This window comes from Colossoma macropomum, unplaced genomic scaffold (assembly GCF_904425465.1).
Source record: "Colossoma macropomum unplaced genomic scaffold, Colossoma_macropomum, whole genome shotgun sequence".
NCBI lineage: Eukaryota > Metazoa > Chordata > Actinopteri > Characiformes > Serrasalmidae > Colossoma > Colossoma macropomum.
The window spans coordinates 4,632,168-4,651,648 of record NW_023494804.1 but is presented as its reverse complement, the minus strand read 5'-3'; the positions used below and the strand labels follow the sequence as shown (position 1 = coordinate 4,651,648).

The window sequence follows — 19,481 nt, the reverse complement described above, 5'->3', positions numbered from 1 at the left end:
CACTCCAGACGGCAGCAATGTCACTATGTTTGTGTTTAGACCTTGGACTGAGGAGGATGTAAGGAAAGCCACGGAAGGTATCCTCCATCCTAAAATGAAAATGGAAGATTTTAAAACTAAAATGGCAAATCTCTATACTTGCTATAGACTGAATGGCATGGAATATGAGCGCGCATTAAGACAAATTATGGGAACGGACTGGTGTCTGATTAGCGGAGATTGGAGTCCCTATAACGGACAGCGTGTTCCATTAGCACATGGGGACCCCACTCTAAGTACTAGACAAGCTGCCCTGCTTGAGCGCCTTGAAACCAAGTTTGCTCATATTGCTGACTGGTCTGAAATAAACCACTGTATCCAACAGGATGATGAATCAGTCAACGCATACTTCGGTAGACTCAAAGAGATTTTTGACAATAACACCGGAGTACCTTATGAATAGCAGTTGAAAAATGCATTCCTTAATTGTGCACTCCAATCAATAAGCAGTTTTGTTACTAAACACATGATTGATCATCGCTCACCTCGATTAAACAACACCCTAGAGTATGCTAGGCATGCTGAAAGACATTTCAAAGAAAAAAAGAAAGCCAAAAAAGCCACTGCATTTGTTTTGCAAACTGACGAGGGTGAGGAAGTCTATTTTATTTTATTGTTCAGTCTGAAAAACATTAGGTTACATAAAGGTACAAATACATCCCTTGTACCTTAAAACCCTTGATGTACCTTTGAAGGAACATGGACATTGTTTATACCTTGACGAATAAAAAAAATGTAACAGAGTCCAGTACACATGCCTCGAACCGCTGCTGTATGCCACTATACACTTGGTCTGGCATTTTTCCTCATATCGCTATGATTCTTTAAAGAACAGGTCCTTTTTTGCACTGTAACTACTGTATGCAACACTGTAGCCCTCATCAAGAAGTAAAACAGATACAGAAAATTGTCTAAATGAGGACACAGACACAGATTACCTCCTTGTATGGCCAGGGCCCACCAGAAGTCCTTGTAGTTACTAAATAATAAGCCTAAATATATCAATCACTAAAATCATTAAAAATAAATGAACAATTTATTACCTGTGTTTCTGGAACTCGATTTGCAAAATACTGTTTAGGAGAGAAATACAGTAACCATTAGAAGATTAAATTCTTTCAATAAAAGACCCCAATAAAGGGGCTACAGCCACATATCACATCATAAGACACTGAAAGAAACAGGTAGACATCAGACACTAGTTCCTAAAAACAGCACTCACCATCTTAAGCCATACCACATACAGGGAGACACAGACCATAGGCCATAAGAGGAATGCCAATCCAACTATGAAACTGAATACTTGCTCACCCCCCCACCACCAAAAATAAAACATAATTTAGCTAGTATGAAAGGCCAACCCGAGACATGTATAACCCTTCAAGTCTAATCTGATAATAAATAGTAGCTTTGTGCATAGGAGCTCAGCTCAGCCCAACTTCTCAATTAAGATAATATTTCATTGCATAATCATTCATAGCACAACTGATCGACACCCTGCTCAATCCCCAGTCAAGTGCAGTAGAGATATAAAAACTCAGCATGTACTTAGAGGAGGGAAAGATGACCAAAGTCTGGTGCTCTACTGTTAGCTTCAAGGGCTGGTCCTCCAGCCCCTGTTGCCTGCACTTCCTGCCACTCCTGTCCCCCTTTCTGAGCATGGCCCTATCCCCTTGTTGGACCCCCTTGCTAGACTGCCCACCCTCTGGACTTCCCTTTTTTTTTTTGGTCATGCCCACATGTCCTTGTCCACCTTCTGCTTTTTGGGAGCCATGTGGTGAGGAAACGAGCCTGTGTCACAAGGTCAGCCATTTGCAGCAAGAGGGGAGACAGGGCATGGACATTTTGTTTTGGTTCAATTCAGCTCCAGCTCCACACTGGCTCTGCATATTTATCATCACACATACCTGCAGCTCATCCCTGGACTCTGTTACGGGACGGCAGGGAGGCAGATCCAAGTGCAGAGGGGAAAACCCGTGAGAAAGATTAATGAATTTAATTAGGTGAAGGAGTATGAATTGAGTGATTGTGCATGTTGGGGTCAGAGCCAGACTCGAAAAGCCGATGGACTGATTGGCGGTCGGAGGAGTTACTGAAGTCGCCGGGCCAGCAGCGCACACCCGCCGGAACTCTCTAATGAGTTCTGGGTCCAAGATATGGTGCGCTGAAACCCAAGACTAGCCCTCCCAGTCAACCAGGTACTGAACGCTACCCTGCACACAGTGGGATTCCAGGAGGTGACGGACTGTGTATGCCGGGGAGCCAGAAACGAGACGCGGTGCTGGGGGCAGAGTCCCACAAAGGAATGGTGACACGTCAAATGTGGGGTGAACCCGCATGGAGGGCAGAAGTCGTAGCCGGTAGGTGACCAGGTTAATTTGCCAGTCGACCTTAAATTGCCCCACGTGTCTACGTGCCAGCTTCTTCCACACCCGCTGGCACGGCCGGAAGGTGGTCTGCCACCTGCTCCCTGGCCTTGATCATTATCAGGAGGGAAGCACGGGCCTTCCGCCATGTCCTCTGGCAAGGCTGCACAAATTTCTCAGCAGCAGGGACCCCACTAGGTGGTTGCCCGGCTGGAGAGCAGCCACCTCTCTGGTCTAAGTCTCTTTGACGCATGTGGGTGTCAAGGTGAATGCATACATCGTAGAGACCCCCTAACATGGTGGGCAGCGCCTGGGTAGCTAGTTCATCTTTGAGCCTCCCTTTAAGCCCCTGATGGAAGACAGCAATAAGTGCCTCCTCATTCCAGCCACTCTCAGTGGCCAGGGTACGAAATTTGATGGCATATATCACCACTGAATGGGCTCCGTGGGAGAGATCCAGGAGGTAAGGTGCAGCCTCCCTACCACTGACATCGGTTCGGATCAGCAAAGTAGAATGGAAGCTGAAGCAGGAGCAGCGCCAGCAGCAGCACTGGCACTGGCACAATCCTTCTCTTAGCGTATAAATCATTAAATGGCTTGGCCCTGCAGTATCTTAGTGAATTAATTCAGTCATACAAACCCACATGTACGCTCTGCTCACAAAATAACGGCCTTGTTTGCACAAGCATTTGGCTAACATCAGTTGTTCCACTATTAACGCACGAATATCTCTCCATAAACTGACCTGTCCTGGTAATCAATTTCTCTCTCTCTCTCTCTCTCTCTCTCTCTCTTGCTCTCCCTCCTGAGAGCCTGAGTCACCACATAGGAGCCACCAGAGCTGCTAGAGTCACCAGAGCTCCATCTCTGTTGGCTGATCTGCACCGTTTTCACCACCATGGATTTTCATGCTGTACAAAGCTGTGGAAACCTCACCTGCATGAACTGACCCCCCTGATGCTGCTGCTGTCGCTGCATAAACTCAAACTATCTAATTAACCATTGCTCCATCTGTTTTTTCCCATTTTGTATTCTAATATTTTATACTAAGAGGATGGGTTCCCCTTTTTGAGTCTTAGATCCTCTCAATGTTTCTTCCTCTTGCTCTTAGGGATTTTTTCCTTGCCACTGGTCACCACTGGTGATACTCATGGGGTCTTGGACGCATTTTTTTCTGTAAAGCTACTTTGTGACAACACCTGTTGTAAAAAGCGCTATATGAATAAACTTTGACTTGGCCTGACTTAACTTGATCTATTTATTTATTGTCATGGATTTCCTTCTGCATACACTTCTTCCTAGGCATTGATCCCTGCCTCCCTTGATGACTGCAAGTGCTTCATTGCCCCAAATAAAGCTATTTTGCACAGGCTGCCTGAAACCATTCTTTACAATGACTGAGTACAGGTTTATCCTCACTATATAAGGCAAAACATTCTTTTATGCAAATTTACTAAGCAGGACATTAACTATATGCTACAATTTTGAACAGCTCCATTACTCACATACAGCCATTTTTTAGATTGTTTTAGATATTTGCTGCTCTGCATAATGGTATCACACTGAATATCCGAGTGCCTGATGTAAGAGACAAACCAGCCACTCATACGTCAGTGGGAGGATTCATAGCAAAGTATAAAGAAGCATGCTCAAAAGGCAAGACTTTCAGTTCAGTAATACTGAACAAAACAAATGGATCCATTTCAACTGGCAGACTTGCATCTGACTGAGATGGAGAAAACACACTATGAACAAAACATCACAATTCAATACTGCTTTCCTGACAACAACTTGTCTTGCAGAAAGGAGGTCCGAACAGGTCCTGCTTATATATTTCTGTTCATTGTTCTCTCGTGTATATCTGTGTTCACTGTGTTTCTGAACCTGCTGGTGATCATCTCCATCTCTCACTTCAAGCAGCTCCACACTCCAACCAACCTGCTCATCCTCTCTCTGGCTGTGGCGGATCTTCTCGTGGGACTGTTTGTTATGCCTGTGAATATCATGCAATTAATAGACTCCTGTTGGTATCTTGGAAAAATGGCATGCACTGTGTCTTTAGTGGTCAGTTTTGTGTCAGCATCAGGTTCTCTCTGTAGCCTGGTTCTTATTGCAGTTGATCGGCACATTGCTGTCACTGACCCTCTGCTTTATTCCATGAAAATCACAGTTTGTAAGACACTGTTGTTTATAATACTGGGTTGGTTCTTTGTTATATTGTATATTTTCATCTATATGTACTCTAATTATCATTTATTTCCATCTCAAATATTCACCACATGCTATGGAGAGTGTGTGATCTATGTTAAATATTCCTGGGTGATTGTTGACATTATAGTTTTTTTTCTAACCCCTTGCTCTGTCATATTGGTCTTGTATTCAATCATATTTAATGTGGCAAGACGTCAAGCTAGAGCTGTTAAAGCTGTGACAAATGGTACCTCAAACAGACACGGAGCTCAATCCTCCAATGTTTCTGAAACCAAGGCAGCGAAGACATTAGGCATTATAATATTTGTTTATCTCGCTTGCTGGATACCTTATTATTTAGGTTCTCTAACAGATAAAAACTTGTCATCTTCATCAATGGTGTGGACTGTGTTTATCTGGTTAATATACACAAACTCTTTTGTGAATCCATTAATATATGCCATTTTCTATCCATGGTTCAGAGCATCAGCTGAGTATATCATAACTTGTAAAATATTTGTGCACTCATCTTCACGGGTTAATTTGTTTCCAGAGCATTTTTAATGTTCACCTGTGCTCACCAGACCATGCTGAAATCACATAACAACACCTATGTGTTTTCTAAACAGGAGCACCATATAAATATAAACTGAATGTGTTTGCTGTTTGTTTACCTGTACACAAATTATACACATTATATCTCACGTATTGTAATTGACAATATTGTCCCCAGTAATTGTAGATTTTCCATATATTTTCACAGCAATTATAGCTTTTTGTGTCTTTTGGTTGTGTAGCATTGGTTGTGTAGTCATCTTGTTTCTTGAATAAGAATTTAAAAGCTGCTTACACCTCAGCAGTTAAACCTTTTCCTGTGATATTTCAGAGTTTACTGCTTTTTTGACAATAGAATGTGACAACAATACATGAGCACAATTCTAAACAAGCATCTTAAACTGGTCAGAAAAAAAAACAAAAAAGAACATTACTATTACAATAAATACAAATATATTTTCAGGATATAACATATAGAACTGCTATAGACAACTGATTTTACACGTCTTGCTTGGGTGCCTAAGGTTCTGCAAAGTAGTATATCACTGGACCCGAAGAATCGGCCCAAAATGACTTTGCAAAAAGTCTGGTTCCATTGACTTACACTAAAATTAAGGATTTTTTTTTTTTCTGTGAAGTTAACACTTTGGAGATATGAGATTTTCTTCTGACAACAGTGATATATTTCTTACCCAAACATTTTTTAAATACTTCGTATTAACAGTCTTATATTGTTTTAGCCACTGAAACAGTCATAACCTAAATAAATGACAAGCATTTGTTTGGTGTCTTGACACGAGTAATGTTCTGCCTGAACAGAGGCTGCTTTTTATTATAAGATTTTGCCTTACCTTTTATGGCCAGTGACTGACCTTAAATGTCCTTCACTTAATTAATAAAAAAACAATAGTTCTTGTCAGTTTCTTATTTACTCTGCATGACTGATCTTGAGTTTTTGTTTGTAGCATTACACAAAGGACTGTGTTCAGTGCATTGCACAATAAGTAATACATGTTAGCTGGTAGAAAATTATTGATCAGATGTATTCACTTCCTTTAGTTTTGCACTTGCTGAGACAGAAAATGCTGAGAAGCTAATAAAATCTGTCAATACTGGAATATGTGCTTTGTTTTACTCACATTCACTTCTTTATACAAACATACAACTTGAGTTAACTAATGGCACAAAATAGTTATTTTAATGTTTCAAATGGACAAATTGCTTTGTTTTTAAGCAGAATGAAATGGGACTGCTATGTGTATAACACCATATACACCATGTGTATAACAAAACTAAGGTGAGCAGTGAATGAGACACAGCCCAATGGAAGGGGGTACCAAGCATTATCCTGGACAGTGACTGTCACCGCAGTTTGGCCCTAGAGGGGAAAACACTACAGGTGCTTGGTGGATCTGCCATCAGAACAACATAATGACATGCTGATCATGTCCCTCAGTGATGCTTCGGGCATGTTGGCCCATGCTAGTGGCCAACTGTCAGGCTGTAACCAAGGCAGAGGGGACAGGTCTCATCCTCTCATATAGATGCCATGGCAAGCAACCCATTGCTATGCAGTAGAGGTATTTGAGGAGGAAATGATCTGTCGAGCAGGCCCTGAGTGAGTGGCTGTGGAGCGACTGATGTGCTGGGGGTGCAGAAGGAGCGGACAGCTCACCAGTTCCACAAAACTGACCCAGTGGGGAAATGGCAGCAGTGCTGTGCAGTAATGGACAGGCAGCCCCCAGAGAGAACAACCCTCAACTTTAAAGCCATAGCCAGGAAGATCAGCTGTCGCCGTGGACTTTGGGTCAAATCCAGTGGAATGCAATAGAACAGTAAACAATTCACTGCCCCTATAGACAGCAGCTCATCTGTGTTGCTGCTACAAGCAGGCATGTTCCCTCACATTGAAAGTGACACACCTACCAACTGGGAACCACCAGCTGTATAACTCAAGTCCATCACTGGCAGCTGGGTCGACAAGAGATGGAGGAAGTGACTCCCGATCACGGTGAGGGTCCGGAGCTGAGTTCATGAATTTGGTTCACACCTAATCAGGATGTGTGCATACTCAGTTTGGATTTCCTCACAGCAGCCGGGGCAGGGCTTAACCTCAGGAAGGAAATGCTGAGCTTGATGACGACATAAGTGAAGCTTTTAGCAGGGGCTAGCAGTGGAACTGTGTTGGGAATGTAAAGGGTTAATGCTTTGGAAACGCATTGCATTGTGGGTATTGTAGTGCATTGTGTAGTCGTCACCGGGTGCTGCAGCCTTGAGCAGCACGTAAAGTTTCCTCTCTCGCTCCTCCGCTCCTTTTCTTTTATTTAACGTGGCCACTCGGTTTTATTTTTGGTGTTATGCCCAAGCTGTCTGTAATAAACACCCAGTACTTCGAGGTAATCCTGCCTTTGACCCGTCTTTGTGGTGGAAATGAACTAAAGTTTAGGTATTACCCCAGAACGGGTGGGAAAGCTGAAGCCGTTCTGGCCCAGGAGCTAGCAGGTGAAGCAGCTCCCCTGAGCCTCACGACCACGGTCGAGAGGCGGAAATCAGGAAAAGGTAACACTGGGGGCTCGTCCGGGATTTCCTCCTGCATTGGTGAGTCATTGAAACCGAAACTGTACTGGATTGCCGAAGTAAAACCAACGTTGTGAAAGCGAAATGGACCGTTGGTAAAGTTACGTCCACGAGTGGCTAATAAAGTGGCTAGCGGAGTGTTTAGTGAGTTGCGGAGCGAGAGAGACGAAATGGCGGCTATCAAAAATAAAACAACCCAGAAGTTTGAGAATGTAACAACTTGCTCAAACCCGTTCATGTCACTGGCAGTCGTGAATGAAAGTAAACAGTCACAAAGTGCATTTGAAGGCTGGTTGAAGCAGGTTAATGATGAAAACGGCAACCGAGTGTGTAACTATAAACCGGTTGAGACCGGCGCATGTGAACCAGCACAAACAAGTTCACACTCGCACCAAGTAATGAGAGAAACCAATCCGTTTAGGATGTATGAGGACACTGCAAAGTGGTGTGATAACTCATGCTAAACCGTTCAGCTCTGCTCAGCGCAGGTTTTTCACGGAGAGCACACCTGTTAATGCTAATTACTATCCCGTGCCATGTAAAGAGCCAGCTGCTCCACCGTTCACTCTAGAAATGCCACGAACTGAAACTCAGAATGTACAGCCACAGGCACGTTGTAGATGTGTCCGTTGTGATGTTAAGTCCACTGGAGTTTATTCTGGAAGTGAGCATGTTCTCCTAAAGCATTCAAAGTCCAGTTCTTGTGACAGGCAGCCCAGACGTGTGCATTACGACATTTCATCTGACAGCGAAGGTGAAAATGCAGCTCAGAGAGAGAGAATTCCTACACTGCGACCAGGTCAGTTTGATGGTACTGGGTCATAGAGGGAGTTTTTACATCGCTTTGAGAGCTGTGCCGAGGCTAATCATTGGTCAGAAAAGACAATGGCTGTCCAGTTGAGGTTCTGTTTGGTAGGAGCTGCAGGAGCTGTTGTCCACAAAAATCCAAGGTCTTCACGCTGGAGCTACACGCGCATTGTGGATGAAATAAAGGCTGCATATGGTCCATCTTCAGAACATGCTGCTGCCATAGGCATCGAGCTGAGGCAAAGAGTGCGAAAGCCAGGTGAGCTACTACATGTGCTGAGAGACGATATCTATGAAAAAGTGTCTATTGTGTATGCAGATCGTTCTGAGGCCGAGCAAGACAGTATCGGTGTGGAAGTGTTTACCAACGCCATGGATAGTGCTGGGATGGTCCGGAGGCTGTTGGAGGAGCGTCCACGCACGCTGGCACGAGCTTATGAGCTTGCTCACAGGTACGAAACAACATAACGTGCCGCTGCTAGTGTTACTCGTCTGATGCAATCTGGTGTGCACGCAACAGAGCGTAGAGTGAGAACGGCTACTGTTCGTGAGCGTGCAGAACAAGTTGAGGGCGAGAACGAGACAGCATCATTTGTAGAGCCTATTCGTAAGTCCCAAAGATCTAGCTTCAAGTCACATAGACCAAAGTCAAGTGAGGATGGAAACATAAATTGGAGTGACGTTAGATGTCACAACTGCCAAGGCATTGGGCACATGCAGCGTAGCTGTCCTTCACCAAAGATGCCAGCTAACTCAGAAGTTCACCTGCTCGCCTCCATGTTAAAGGTACAGGCCCTGAAATGTGCATTCACATGCTGATGTATAACATGGAAGTATGTGCTTTGTTAGACACTGGCGCCCGGAGGAATGTGCTAACTTTGCGATGTTATACCGCAATTGATGATGATGTCAAGCCTCCTTTGCAGTTCTCAGCTGTGGAGTCGCTGCAGGGCATTGGTTCTGAAAACATAGATGTTTGTGGAGAAGTACACCTGCCTGTTCAGATTGGCACTCGCACGGTGAGTGTTAACTTCATTGTTGCAGACATCGCAGAGAACGCTGAAGCCATCCTTGGTCACCCTTTTCTGAAGCAATCAAAAGCTTATCTTGACTTTGGCAGCAGAAGGATTGTGCTATTCGGGGAACAAGTGCCTTACTTTAACCCACACAACAAACCCAAAGTGCATGTTGTCAGGGTGGCACGCACAACTGTTCTCGATTCCGGGTGTGAATACATTGTTCCTGGGTATGCACATTTCCGTGAACCAGTTCAAGGTGAGGTCATGCTGAATCCAACTAAAGGCTTTGTGGAAAAACATTGCCTCCTAGTGGTGAGAGTGGTGGTTGACGCGCAGCCCAACCAGCAAATTCCCATCAGGCTATACAATCCTGGAACAGCTCCGGTAAAAGTGAAGAAAGGTGCTATTGCTGGTTTTCTTCAGGCTGCCGATGTTGTCCAGTCTCCTCTTAGTGTTCCATCTGCCGAGCCCCTCCAAGCTAGTTGTAGCTTCCCAGTTGTTCCTCCCCACTTGCAATCGTTGTATAGAGACAGTGCTGCTGCGCTGAGTGCCGATGAACGGCGCGGGTTGGCCCAACTTCTCAGTGCCTATGGTGATGTGTTTTCTACCGGACCGACTGATCTCGGTTGCACCAGCCTTGTCCAGCATGACATACAGACCTTGCCTGGCCCACCAGTGAAACAGCGGCCGCGACGAATGGCCTTTGAGAAACAGATTGAAGCTGATAAGCAGATCCAGCAGAGCCTTGAAGGTGGATTGGCTTCACCAAGCAACAGCAGCTGGGCGTCACCAATAGTATTGGTACGCAAGAAGGACCAGACTTACCGCCTGTGTGTGGACTACAGGGCCCTGAATGCGCGTACTGTAAAAGACGCGTACCCTCTCCCGCGCATCCAAGACACACTGGAGACCCTCTCGACTGCCAAATGGTTCAGTACTCTAGACCTGGCGTCCGGCTACTGGCAAGTTGCGCTAACACCCAGGGCCCGTAAGGCTGCCGCTTTCTGTAGCAGGAAAGGCTTATTCACATGGAATGTCATGCCTTTCGGACTTTGCAACGCACCAGCAACGTTCCAGCGCCTGATGGATCGCGTCCTGGCAGGCCTGCAGTGGGAGACATGTCTCGTGTATCTGGACGACATCATAGTGCTGGGGAAAGATGTCTCTGAAATGCTTCAACGCCTTTCTCAAGTGTTCGACCGGCTCCGCCAAGCCAACTTGAAGTTAAAGCCAGCTAAGTGCTGCCTTTTCCGTAGCCAAGTAGTTTATCTGGGTCACATCATTTCGGCACAAGGGATTGCCACAGACCCAGAAAAGGTCCAGAAAGTCCAGCAGTGGCCCGAGCCTACTTGTGTGTCTGAAATTCGTCAGTGTGTAGGCTTAGCTGCATACTATCGACGATTTGTACAGGATTTTGTGGCTATAGCCAAGCCTCTTCACGAGCTCACCAAGAAGAATGTTCGCTTCCGGTGGACACCGGAATGCCAAGATGCTTTCGAGACACTAAAGAACTCGCTTACCGCCACACCTGTCCTGGGCTACCCACGAGACAGCGGTGATCTCATTCTCAATACAGACGCCAGCGATTTTGGCATCGGAGCAGTCTTATCCCAAATGCAAGATGGCGTGGAGCGTGTGCTAGCCTATGGGAGCTGACGACTGTCTTCCACCGAACAGAATTACTGTACCACACGGAGAGAATTGCTTGCAGTGGTGGAGTTCACCAGACATTTCCGTCAGTACCTTCTAGGAAGGCCCTTCATTGTGTGTTCTGACCATAGTAGTCTGCGGTGGCTTATTAAGATGAAGGAGTCTGAGGGTCAACTGGCAAGATGGCTTGAAAAGCTTGCAGAGTATGACTTCAAGGTCGTGCATCGACCTGGACGTCACCACCACAATGCAGATGTTATGTCGCGAAGACCATGTCGACCAACATGCCCGTGCAACAAGACTGATCCTGCTGAGAGATGTGGCAAGATCTGCCACCAGGGGGTGCAGTGTAATCTTGAACTCCATGGTGATGTTACTTTCCCGGAGCTCAGAGTAGTGGGGGTAGGGGCATGCTCTAGCTCTCAAGCCAGACCAGTCGAAGTTGTCCCTAACGCAGATCTGAAATGCCAAACCAGTGTAGATGGCGCTCCGGTAGTGGAGAGAGTCTATGTAGCTGACACTGTGCCAACCATGCTGTTTAATGGCTGGACTCTGGAGGATCTATGCACTGCTCAAAAAGCTGATCCTGATATCGCCCCTGATTGGCGATGGCTGGAGGAAGGAGGCGAGCGTCCCACCTGGGTGGATGTGTCACCTTTAGGGCCAGCCACTAAAGCTTATTGGAGCCAGTGGAAGAGACTTTACATGCGAGATGGTGTTCTCCTACGACGCTTCTATTCCACTGATGAGGCTGTGTTCCATCCACAAATTGTTCTACCTCGTGTTTTCCGGCAAGCTGTTCTGAAGCAGATGCACGATGGTCCAGTGGGTGGACATTTTGGTGTGGAATGGACTTTGGCGCGGATACAGACACGCTACTACTGGTACCAAATGAGGGAAGACGTCACTCTCTGGTGTCACACCTGTACCAGCTGTGCTGCCAAGGCCCGCCCCTCCAAGAAACCTCAGGCACCTATGGGTACCGTATGTGTGGGTGCACCAATGGAAAGGATCGCCATTGACCTGATGGGGCCGATGAATGAAACTGAATGCCATAATCGTTACATTTTGGTGGCCCAAGATTATTTCACCAAGTGGGTGGAGGCCTATCCATTGCCCAATGACCAAGCCGTCACAGTGGCTGAAGTTCTTACTGCTGAGTGGGTGTGTCGCTACGGCGCGCCCCAAACCCTTCACAGTGACCAAGGGTCCAATTTTGAGTCTGATGTCTTCCGAAGGATGTGTGAGCTTCTGGGAATTGAGAAGACTTGTACCACCCCATTTAGTCCACAGTCTGACGGACAAGTGGAGCGATTTAATGCCACACTCCAGAAGATTCTAGCCACCACCGCAGAACGATGTCACTGGGATTGGGACCTGATGACTCCATTAGCTGTCATGGCCTACAGAGCCACCAAGCACAGTTCAACTGGACTGACCCCAAATATGATGCTTTTTGGTAGGGAACTGACAGAGCCAATTGACCTTGTGGCTGGATTGCCACCTGACCATGAAAGTGCCAAGACACCTCCAGAGTATGTTGCACAACTTCGAGACAGGCTGGAACTCGCTCACAGGATCGCAAAAGAAGCACTGGGTGAGTCTGTCAAGCGTGCAAAGAAGCAGTATGACAAGAATGCCCACAAGACCAGTTACAATATTGGTGACACAGTATGGCATCTGGTTAAAGGAACCAAGCGTGTGCGGAACAAAGTCAGAAAGTTCCTCCCATCGTATGAGGGACCTTACTTCATCTTAGGACAGCTGGACGATCTGGTGTATCGGATTCAGAAAAATCCAAAAACAAAAGTGAAGGTGGTTCATCACGACAAGCTTAAGCCCTACCACTCTCGCACTCCACTAGACACCTCTTGGGTGCGCCAGTATGCCGAAGCATGGTGGCCAGTGGAAGCTTTACCACCTGCTCTCGAGGATGACACTTTCACCTCTGAACTGGATCTGCCCAGCCTGTTCTCAGACAAACCAAGCTGTGACAACACAGTCCATGTTGTTGATTTCCCTTCGTCTGCCCTTCCAAGCCCTGAAGGTTCGGATGCATTTCAGTCTAGTGGGGGTAGCACAGTGCAACAAGGACAAACATGGACTGTTAGTAACCCTGTTGTAGGTCCAACACCCAAAAGACGCAAGAGAAACATTAAACCACCCAAAAGATTTGGGGACTGGTTAGTTTCTTGAACTGAACTGAAACCAGTACTTTAACTGGAACTGTAAACTTTTGAAAACTGTGCTACCCATCTACCTCAACTATACTCAAGCCATTGCAAATGGACTGTATGGACTGTTTGTTCCGTTCAGTGGAGTTAAGATTGCCTTAAGAGACTGAAAAAAAAAAGGGGGGGTAACTTAGTGTCTTGAATTTGATGTCCATGTGTACCAGAGAAATCGTGCTGGAGTGGTGTTAGGTTTAATCACCATCCAGAGTGGGGGTAGTGTTGGGAATGTAAAGGGTTAATGCTTTAGAAACGCATTGCATTGTAGGTATTGTAGTGCATTGTGTAGTCGTCACCGGGTGCTGCAGCCTTGAGCAGCACGTAAAGTTTCCTCTCTCGCTCCTCCGCTCCTTTTCTTTTATTTAACGCGGCCACTCGGTTTTATTTTTGGTGTTATGCCCAAGCTGTCTGTAATAAACACCCAGTACTTCGAGGTAATCCTGCCTTTGACCCGTCTTTGCGGTGGAAATGAACTAAAGTTTAGGTATTACCCCAGAACGGGTGGGAAAGCTGAAGCCGTTCTGGCCCAGGAGCTAGCAGGTGAAGCAGCTCCCCTGAGCCTCATGACCACGGTCGAGAGGCGGAAATCAGGAAAAGGTAACAACTGGTGCTGAGAGTCGGGGATCCATGGCAGTGTGGCCTTCGGTTCCTGTGGGGGGAGCTGCCAGCTTTGGATGAGCTGAACATGCAGCATCAGACCCAGTTGGTAGATCTCCCGGGGGTGGGATGTACTGTCAAGACAAGTCTTTTTGTGGATGAAGTTGCCAGTTCTGGAGCTGAACACACAGCACCAGTGCCAGTTGGTGGATCCTAAGGGCTGTGTCCAGCGCACCTCAAGCAACATTCAGTAGACAATGGAGACAGTGGAAGGTGGTCTAGAGGAGGGCAGCTGCTGTTGTCATCACACCAGTAGCACTGGACTTTTTAGTGTGAGCTGTTAGGAGCTCCCCTTAGCCCAGGAGGATGCAGAGCTTTCTTGGGTGTGCAAGTGGCTCCAGGTGGGACAGAAAGCTGGTTGGGCGGACAAGATGCCACACAGGCCCACAACTCATTGTTCCAGATGCACAATGAGATGTTGTACTATGTGTTGGAGGAACAGGTGCCTGGGAAGCATGTGTGGCAGCTTCTTGTGCCATGCAGTCTGAGGATGGTGCATTGGATGGCTGGCATGGAAATCTTTAGCGTGGACAAGACAATGAAGCAATTGCAGCTGAGGCTCTACTGGCTGGGCTCCTGCATGGGTGTGGAACTCTACATGCATTGTTGTGACCAGTGCATAGCAGTCTGTCTGCTCTTGCATCCAGAGCAGTGTGTGCCTAGGAGCTCTGCCACCTGAAGCAAGGACATCAAGAGAGGACTGAGGGCGCTTGCTGCCAAGGAACAGGCACCCTACAGCACAGGTGATGACCGGGACAGTTGACAGTCTGGCACCCCACCTGCCCCACAGACTTTGTTTGGATGGTGTTGGTCACCGAGATGGTCGACCCTTAGGAGGAAGCTGTGCGGCATCCATGGGCTATGCGCTCAACTGGAGCTTGGGTGGGGTGGCCATACAGTGGATCTTGGCATATGTTTGTTTATACTGCTCATGTGTTGTGTCCTTTTGTATTACCTCTCTGTATTTCATGATGTTGCATGTCATCTTGCTGCTCTGGAAGTGCTGGTTTAACAGAGCATTTGCCCACATTGTCCAGTTCTTCTTCTGCTTCTATGCTGTAATATCCTCTCTTTGACATAAAAACCCAAAACAGCAATATATCATAATTTTGGGATTAGGTTTGTATGTATGTTTTTGCAATGTGTGTGAATGTATATGTCCGTGTTTCTGCCCTGTGATGGACATGACAAATCCATGCCCAGATGGAACCCACACAGCCCAGTTAAAACTGAAATGAAGCCCACATGGACATGTTAACTGGGAAACATGGCAATAATGAAAACGCTTCCTATAGTATATGGGGACAATACTTTTAAAGAACACTTGAATAGAAAAAACAACAGAGATCTTAAACATCACCATCAGTATATTTGGTTTAAAGGTATGCAAGAGGAAGGTTCATGGAACAACAACTAGCCATTCCTGGAAAGTTTTCCATCAAGATTTCTAGAGGTGGAAAATTCTAGTCCAGAAAGTGAAAATTCTCTATGATTTAGTTCCAACTGCTTGGCTTCTCTAACAATATGAACTATAACACAATCATTCTGTTCCTACACCCCACAGAAAACACTGCTAAAAAAAGAACAGAAATAAATATCTACAATTTGGACACACAAATTTAGACAAATCTGAACTCTTTTGAAACAATTAACTCTGCTCAGATGAAACAAAAATAGAACTGTTTGGCTATAATTCAACTCATAGAGTTTGGAGAAAGAAAGGTTTCACATGTGATCCACACCAGACCCACAGTGAAGTACAAAAGTTGCAGCATCACAATGTCAGGATGCATAGCTGCAAATGGCATAGGGCAGGAGTGCTCAATGCTGGGCCTGGAGATCTACCACCCTGCAGAGTTTAGCTCCAACTCCAGGTAATCACGGAATTTGGGGGTATCTGGATTTTAGAGCCAGATGTGCTGGATCTAAACTCTCCAGGGAGGTAGATGTCCAGGACCAGGACTGGGCACCTCTGGTATAGGGGAATTATACATCATTGAAGGAAATGTGAATGGAGTGATGTACAGAGAGATACATCTCTGAGTCAGACTGGATTGCGCATGTGCAAGGCTGACGCCATTTTTGACTGAACAGGTCGCACGTATTGCATGTTTGGGTTTGCTTGTTTACTGTTATCTTTTGCTCTTTAATCTTGCTATTAACCGTTCTGGTTACCTGCTTTAACTAAATACCTATTCTGTGTCTTATTGCGTTACCCTTACAATGTTGTTTTTTTGTTTTCAGTTCTAACTAACCCTTATTTCTCTGTTTGGACGCTGACAAAATGGCGGCCGCCACTGAACGCGAGCTCTGGACGCTGAGCAGGGAGCTGCTGCAGTTGGATCAGCAGATCAGGGCTCTCCTAAAGTGGCAGACCGAGCTCCACAAGCGGAAAACCTGTTTGGAAGCAACCCGGGACGCGTCCTACACGGTTGTTTCAAGACCAAGCCTGGTGGCAACTTCTACTCCACCGGATGGATCACTACTACCACGTTTAACACCAGGATTGCCCGCCTTCACGCCCGTGCCGGAGCTGGGCTGGGAACGCCAGTGTGGCTGGGGAAAGAGAAGGTTTTCACCAATTCCTCCCCCGAGTTTCACCTCCAGTAACCGGTTCGAGGCCCTCAGCTCGTCGCCTGTTTCAGTGCCTCGGAGAGAGAGTCAGGAGAGTGTTATTATAATTGGAGATTCAATAGTGAGACATCTTAAAGTCGGCTACGTGAGCAACTGGAGTGTTTTCTGGGAGCGACCGTCATTCTACCGCAGGGACGGACTACACCTGAGCCGCCACGGGTCTGTTATCTTATCCGGGAATATCGAGAAAGTACTACACCAGGCCTGACTGGACTTAAATGTAGTAGATAACGGACAGGTAAGTAGAATCATCAGGAGACAGGTAAGTGCCTTTAATGAGATAGACAATGTCCCCTTAACTGCTACCATTCCTCTCTGTTTCTGCTGTCTCAACATAAATGCTAGTTGTGTAGGGAGATTTTGCTCCGAAAACGTCATTAGAGTCATCAAACCCCGTGTAATTAAAAAATCAAAGAAAAACGTGCGCGGTCATAACCCTGATAATTTAATTTGTGTAGACCTTAAAAAGACCAGTCCCCCCCAAACACATAGTGTAACTAGCAGAGAATTAAACCTTGCTCTACTCAATGTAAGGTCACTAAATAACAAAACTCTGCTGATTCGAGATCTTATGAAGGAGCATAAGCTGGATTTTATATTTCTGTCGGAAACATGGCTCAGTGATAACGGCACAGCAACTTTACTTGAAGCTACTCCTGAAAACTACAGATTTATGCATGCAGTAAGACAGGGCAGACGAGGAGGAGGAGTGGCCTGCATTTATAATAGTGCCTTTATCTGCAAAAGTACCTCTATTAGTGAATTCATGTCTTTTGAGTATGTTGCCATCAACCTTTTTAATGATACACCTGTGTTAATAATTGTAATATACAGACCTCCGAAGCAAAATAGTAAATTTTTGTCAGAAATTGCGGAATTATTATCAGTAGCGTCCACAAACTATGATAAGATTCTTCTGTCTGGGGACTTTAACTTACATATCGATAGTCCTTCAGATAGTAATGCTTTAGAATTCATTAGACTTCTAGAGACATTTGATTTGAAGCAGCACGTGGGCAGCTCTACCCACAAGCTAGGTCACATTTTGGATCTGGTCATCACTAAAGGTTTAAAAAAAAAGGTGTCCAAAATCTCGGATGGTTCTTATCAGATCACTTCTGTATTTTCTTTCAAATCAATTTAGAAGTAAAGAAGAAAGTACCTGAAAGTTACTTCAAAACACGTTACATAGACTCAGAAACAGTTGAAAAGTTTAAAACTGTTTATAATAGTTCAGCGAATACAGATACGACTCCATCCTGTAATGATCTAGTCTCTGATCTAAGTGCTAGATTACAGGAAGGCCTTGACCTTCTCGCCCCTATAAAAAGGAAGAAAAGCTCGCGCACTCTTATAAATCCATGGATGAATGCGGAAATACGCCAGCTTAAGAGAAATTGTCGTAAATCAGAGCGCTTAGGGAGGAAAACTAAACTGCAGGTTCACTATGATATTCTCAAAGAGCAGATCTCAGTCTATAATAATGCTATGAAGATATCCAGACAGTCATATCTCTCCAGTGTAATCAATAGACACAAAAATAATACCAAAATCCTTTTTTCCACTATAGACCGACTAATTAACTTCTCTGCTAGTGCGTTTAATGATGATTTATCTTCTAATATCTGTGAAGAGTTCGCAATTCATTTCCAAAATAAAATAGGCCTGATACGACAGGGTGTAGCTCAGCAGACGCAAACAAGCTCCTATAATGTTCCTGATAGGTCACCTACATCAGTAATGACATCTTTCTCTGTTATCAACTATGAAGAGCTACAACTATTTTAAACAAACTAAGTTCATCCACATGTGATCTTGACCCTGTTCCTACTTCATTCTTTAAGATGGTTTTTGATTGTGTTCACAATGGTGTTTTAACTATTGTAAATTGTTCTCTGTCAACAGGTGTTTTTCCAAATGCTTTCAAAACTGCCCTGGTGAAGCCTCTGCTAAAAAAGAGTAGCTTGGATCCTTCCATACTAAATAATTTTAGACCAATTTCAAACCTACCTTTTCTAAGTAAAGTCTTAGAAAAAGTTGCTTTCAAACAACTAAATATGTATCTAATATCAAACAATGTATATGAGAAGTTTCAGTCAGGTTTTCGTTCTAACCATAGTATAGAGACAGCATTGATTCGTGTTATGAATGACCTCAGGCTCAAAATGATGCACAAAATCCTTCTATTTTGGTTTTATTAGATCTTAGTGCAGACTTTGATACCATTGACCACAAGATTTTACTCCAGTGTCTTGAATGCTGGGTCAGCCTCTCAAGCAGTTTTAGAATGGTTTAAATCATATTTAAGTAATAGGCAGTTCATGGTTTCACTTGGAAATCATTCATCAAAACGATTTGCCGTTTCTTGCGGAGTCCCCCAAGGTTCAGTCTTAGGGCCTTTGCTTTTCTCTTTGTACATGCTACCTCTAGGTGACGTTATTAGGAAACATAGTATAAATTTTCATAGCTATGCTGACGACACCCAGTTATACATTTCTATTCCGTCTGAAGATCAAGACTCTGTAGACAGACTAACCAGCTGTGTGTCAGATATTTCTCAGTGAATGTTGCAAAATTTTCTACAATTAAATGTAGGAGTTATTGCAATTTTAATCAAATTATGAGTATAATTATTATTGCTTAAACTTGAGAGGAAGTCAGAGTAACTTGGATTTAGTTAAAGTCTACAGACCAATGTAAGGGAAGAGACAGACACTCGTACCGAGGATGCTTCAATCAAAAGTAAACTTTATTGG

The 19,481-nt window shown here is 45.0% G+C and overlaps 1 protein-coding gene across 1 annotated transcript; it reads left to right on the top strand.

The window, feature by feature from the left end:
- Positions 1–4,136: 4,136 nt before the first annotated feature.
- On the top strand, positions 4,137–5,159 carry LOC118825121 (trace amine-associated receptor 13c-like). Its single transcript, XM_036595665.1, has 2 exons — positions 4,137–4,214; positions 4,326–5,159. Exons 1-2 carry the CDS (start codon positions 4,137–4,139, stop codon positions 5,157–5,159), a joined length of 912 nt encoding a protein of 303 aa, XP_036451558.1.
- Positions 5,160–19,481: the final 14,322 nt, after the last annotated feature.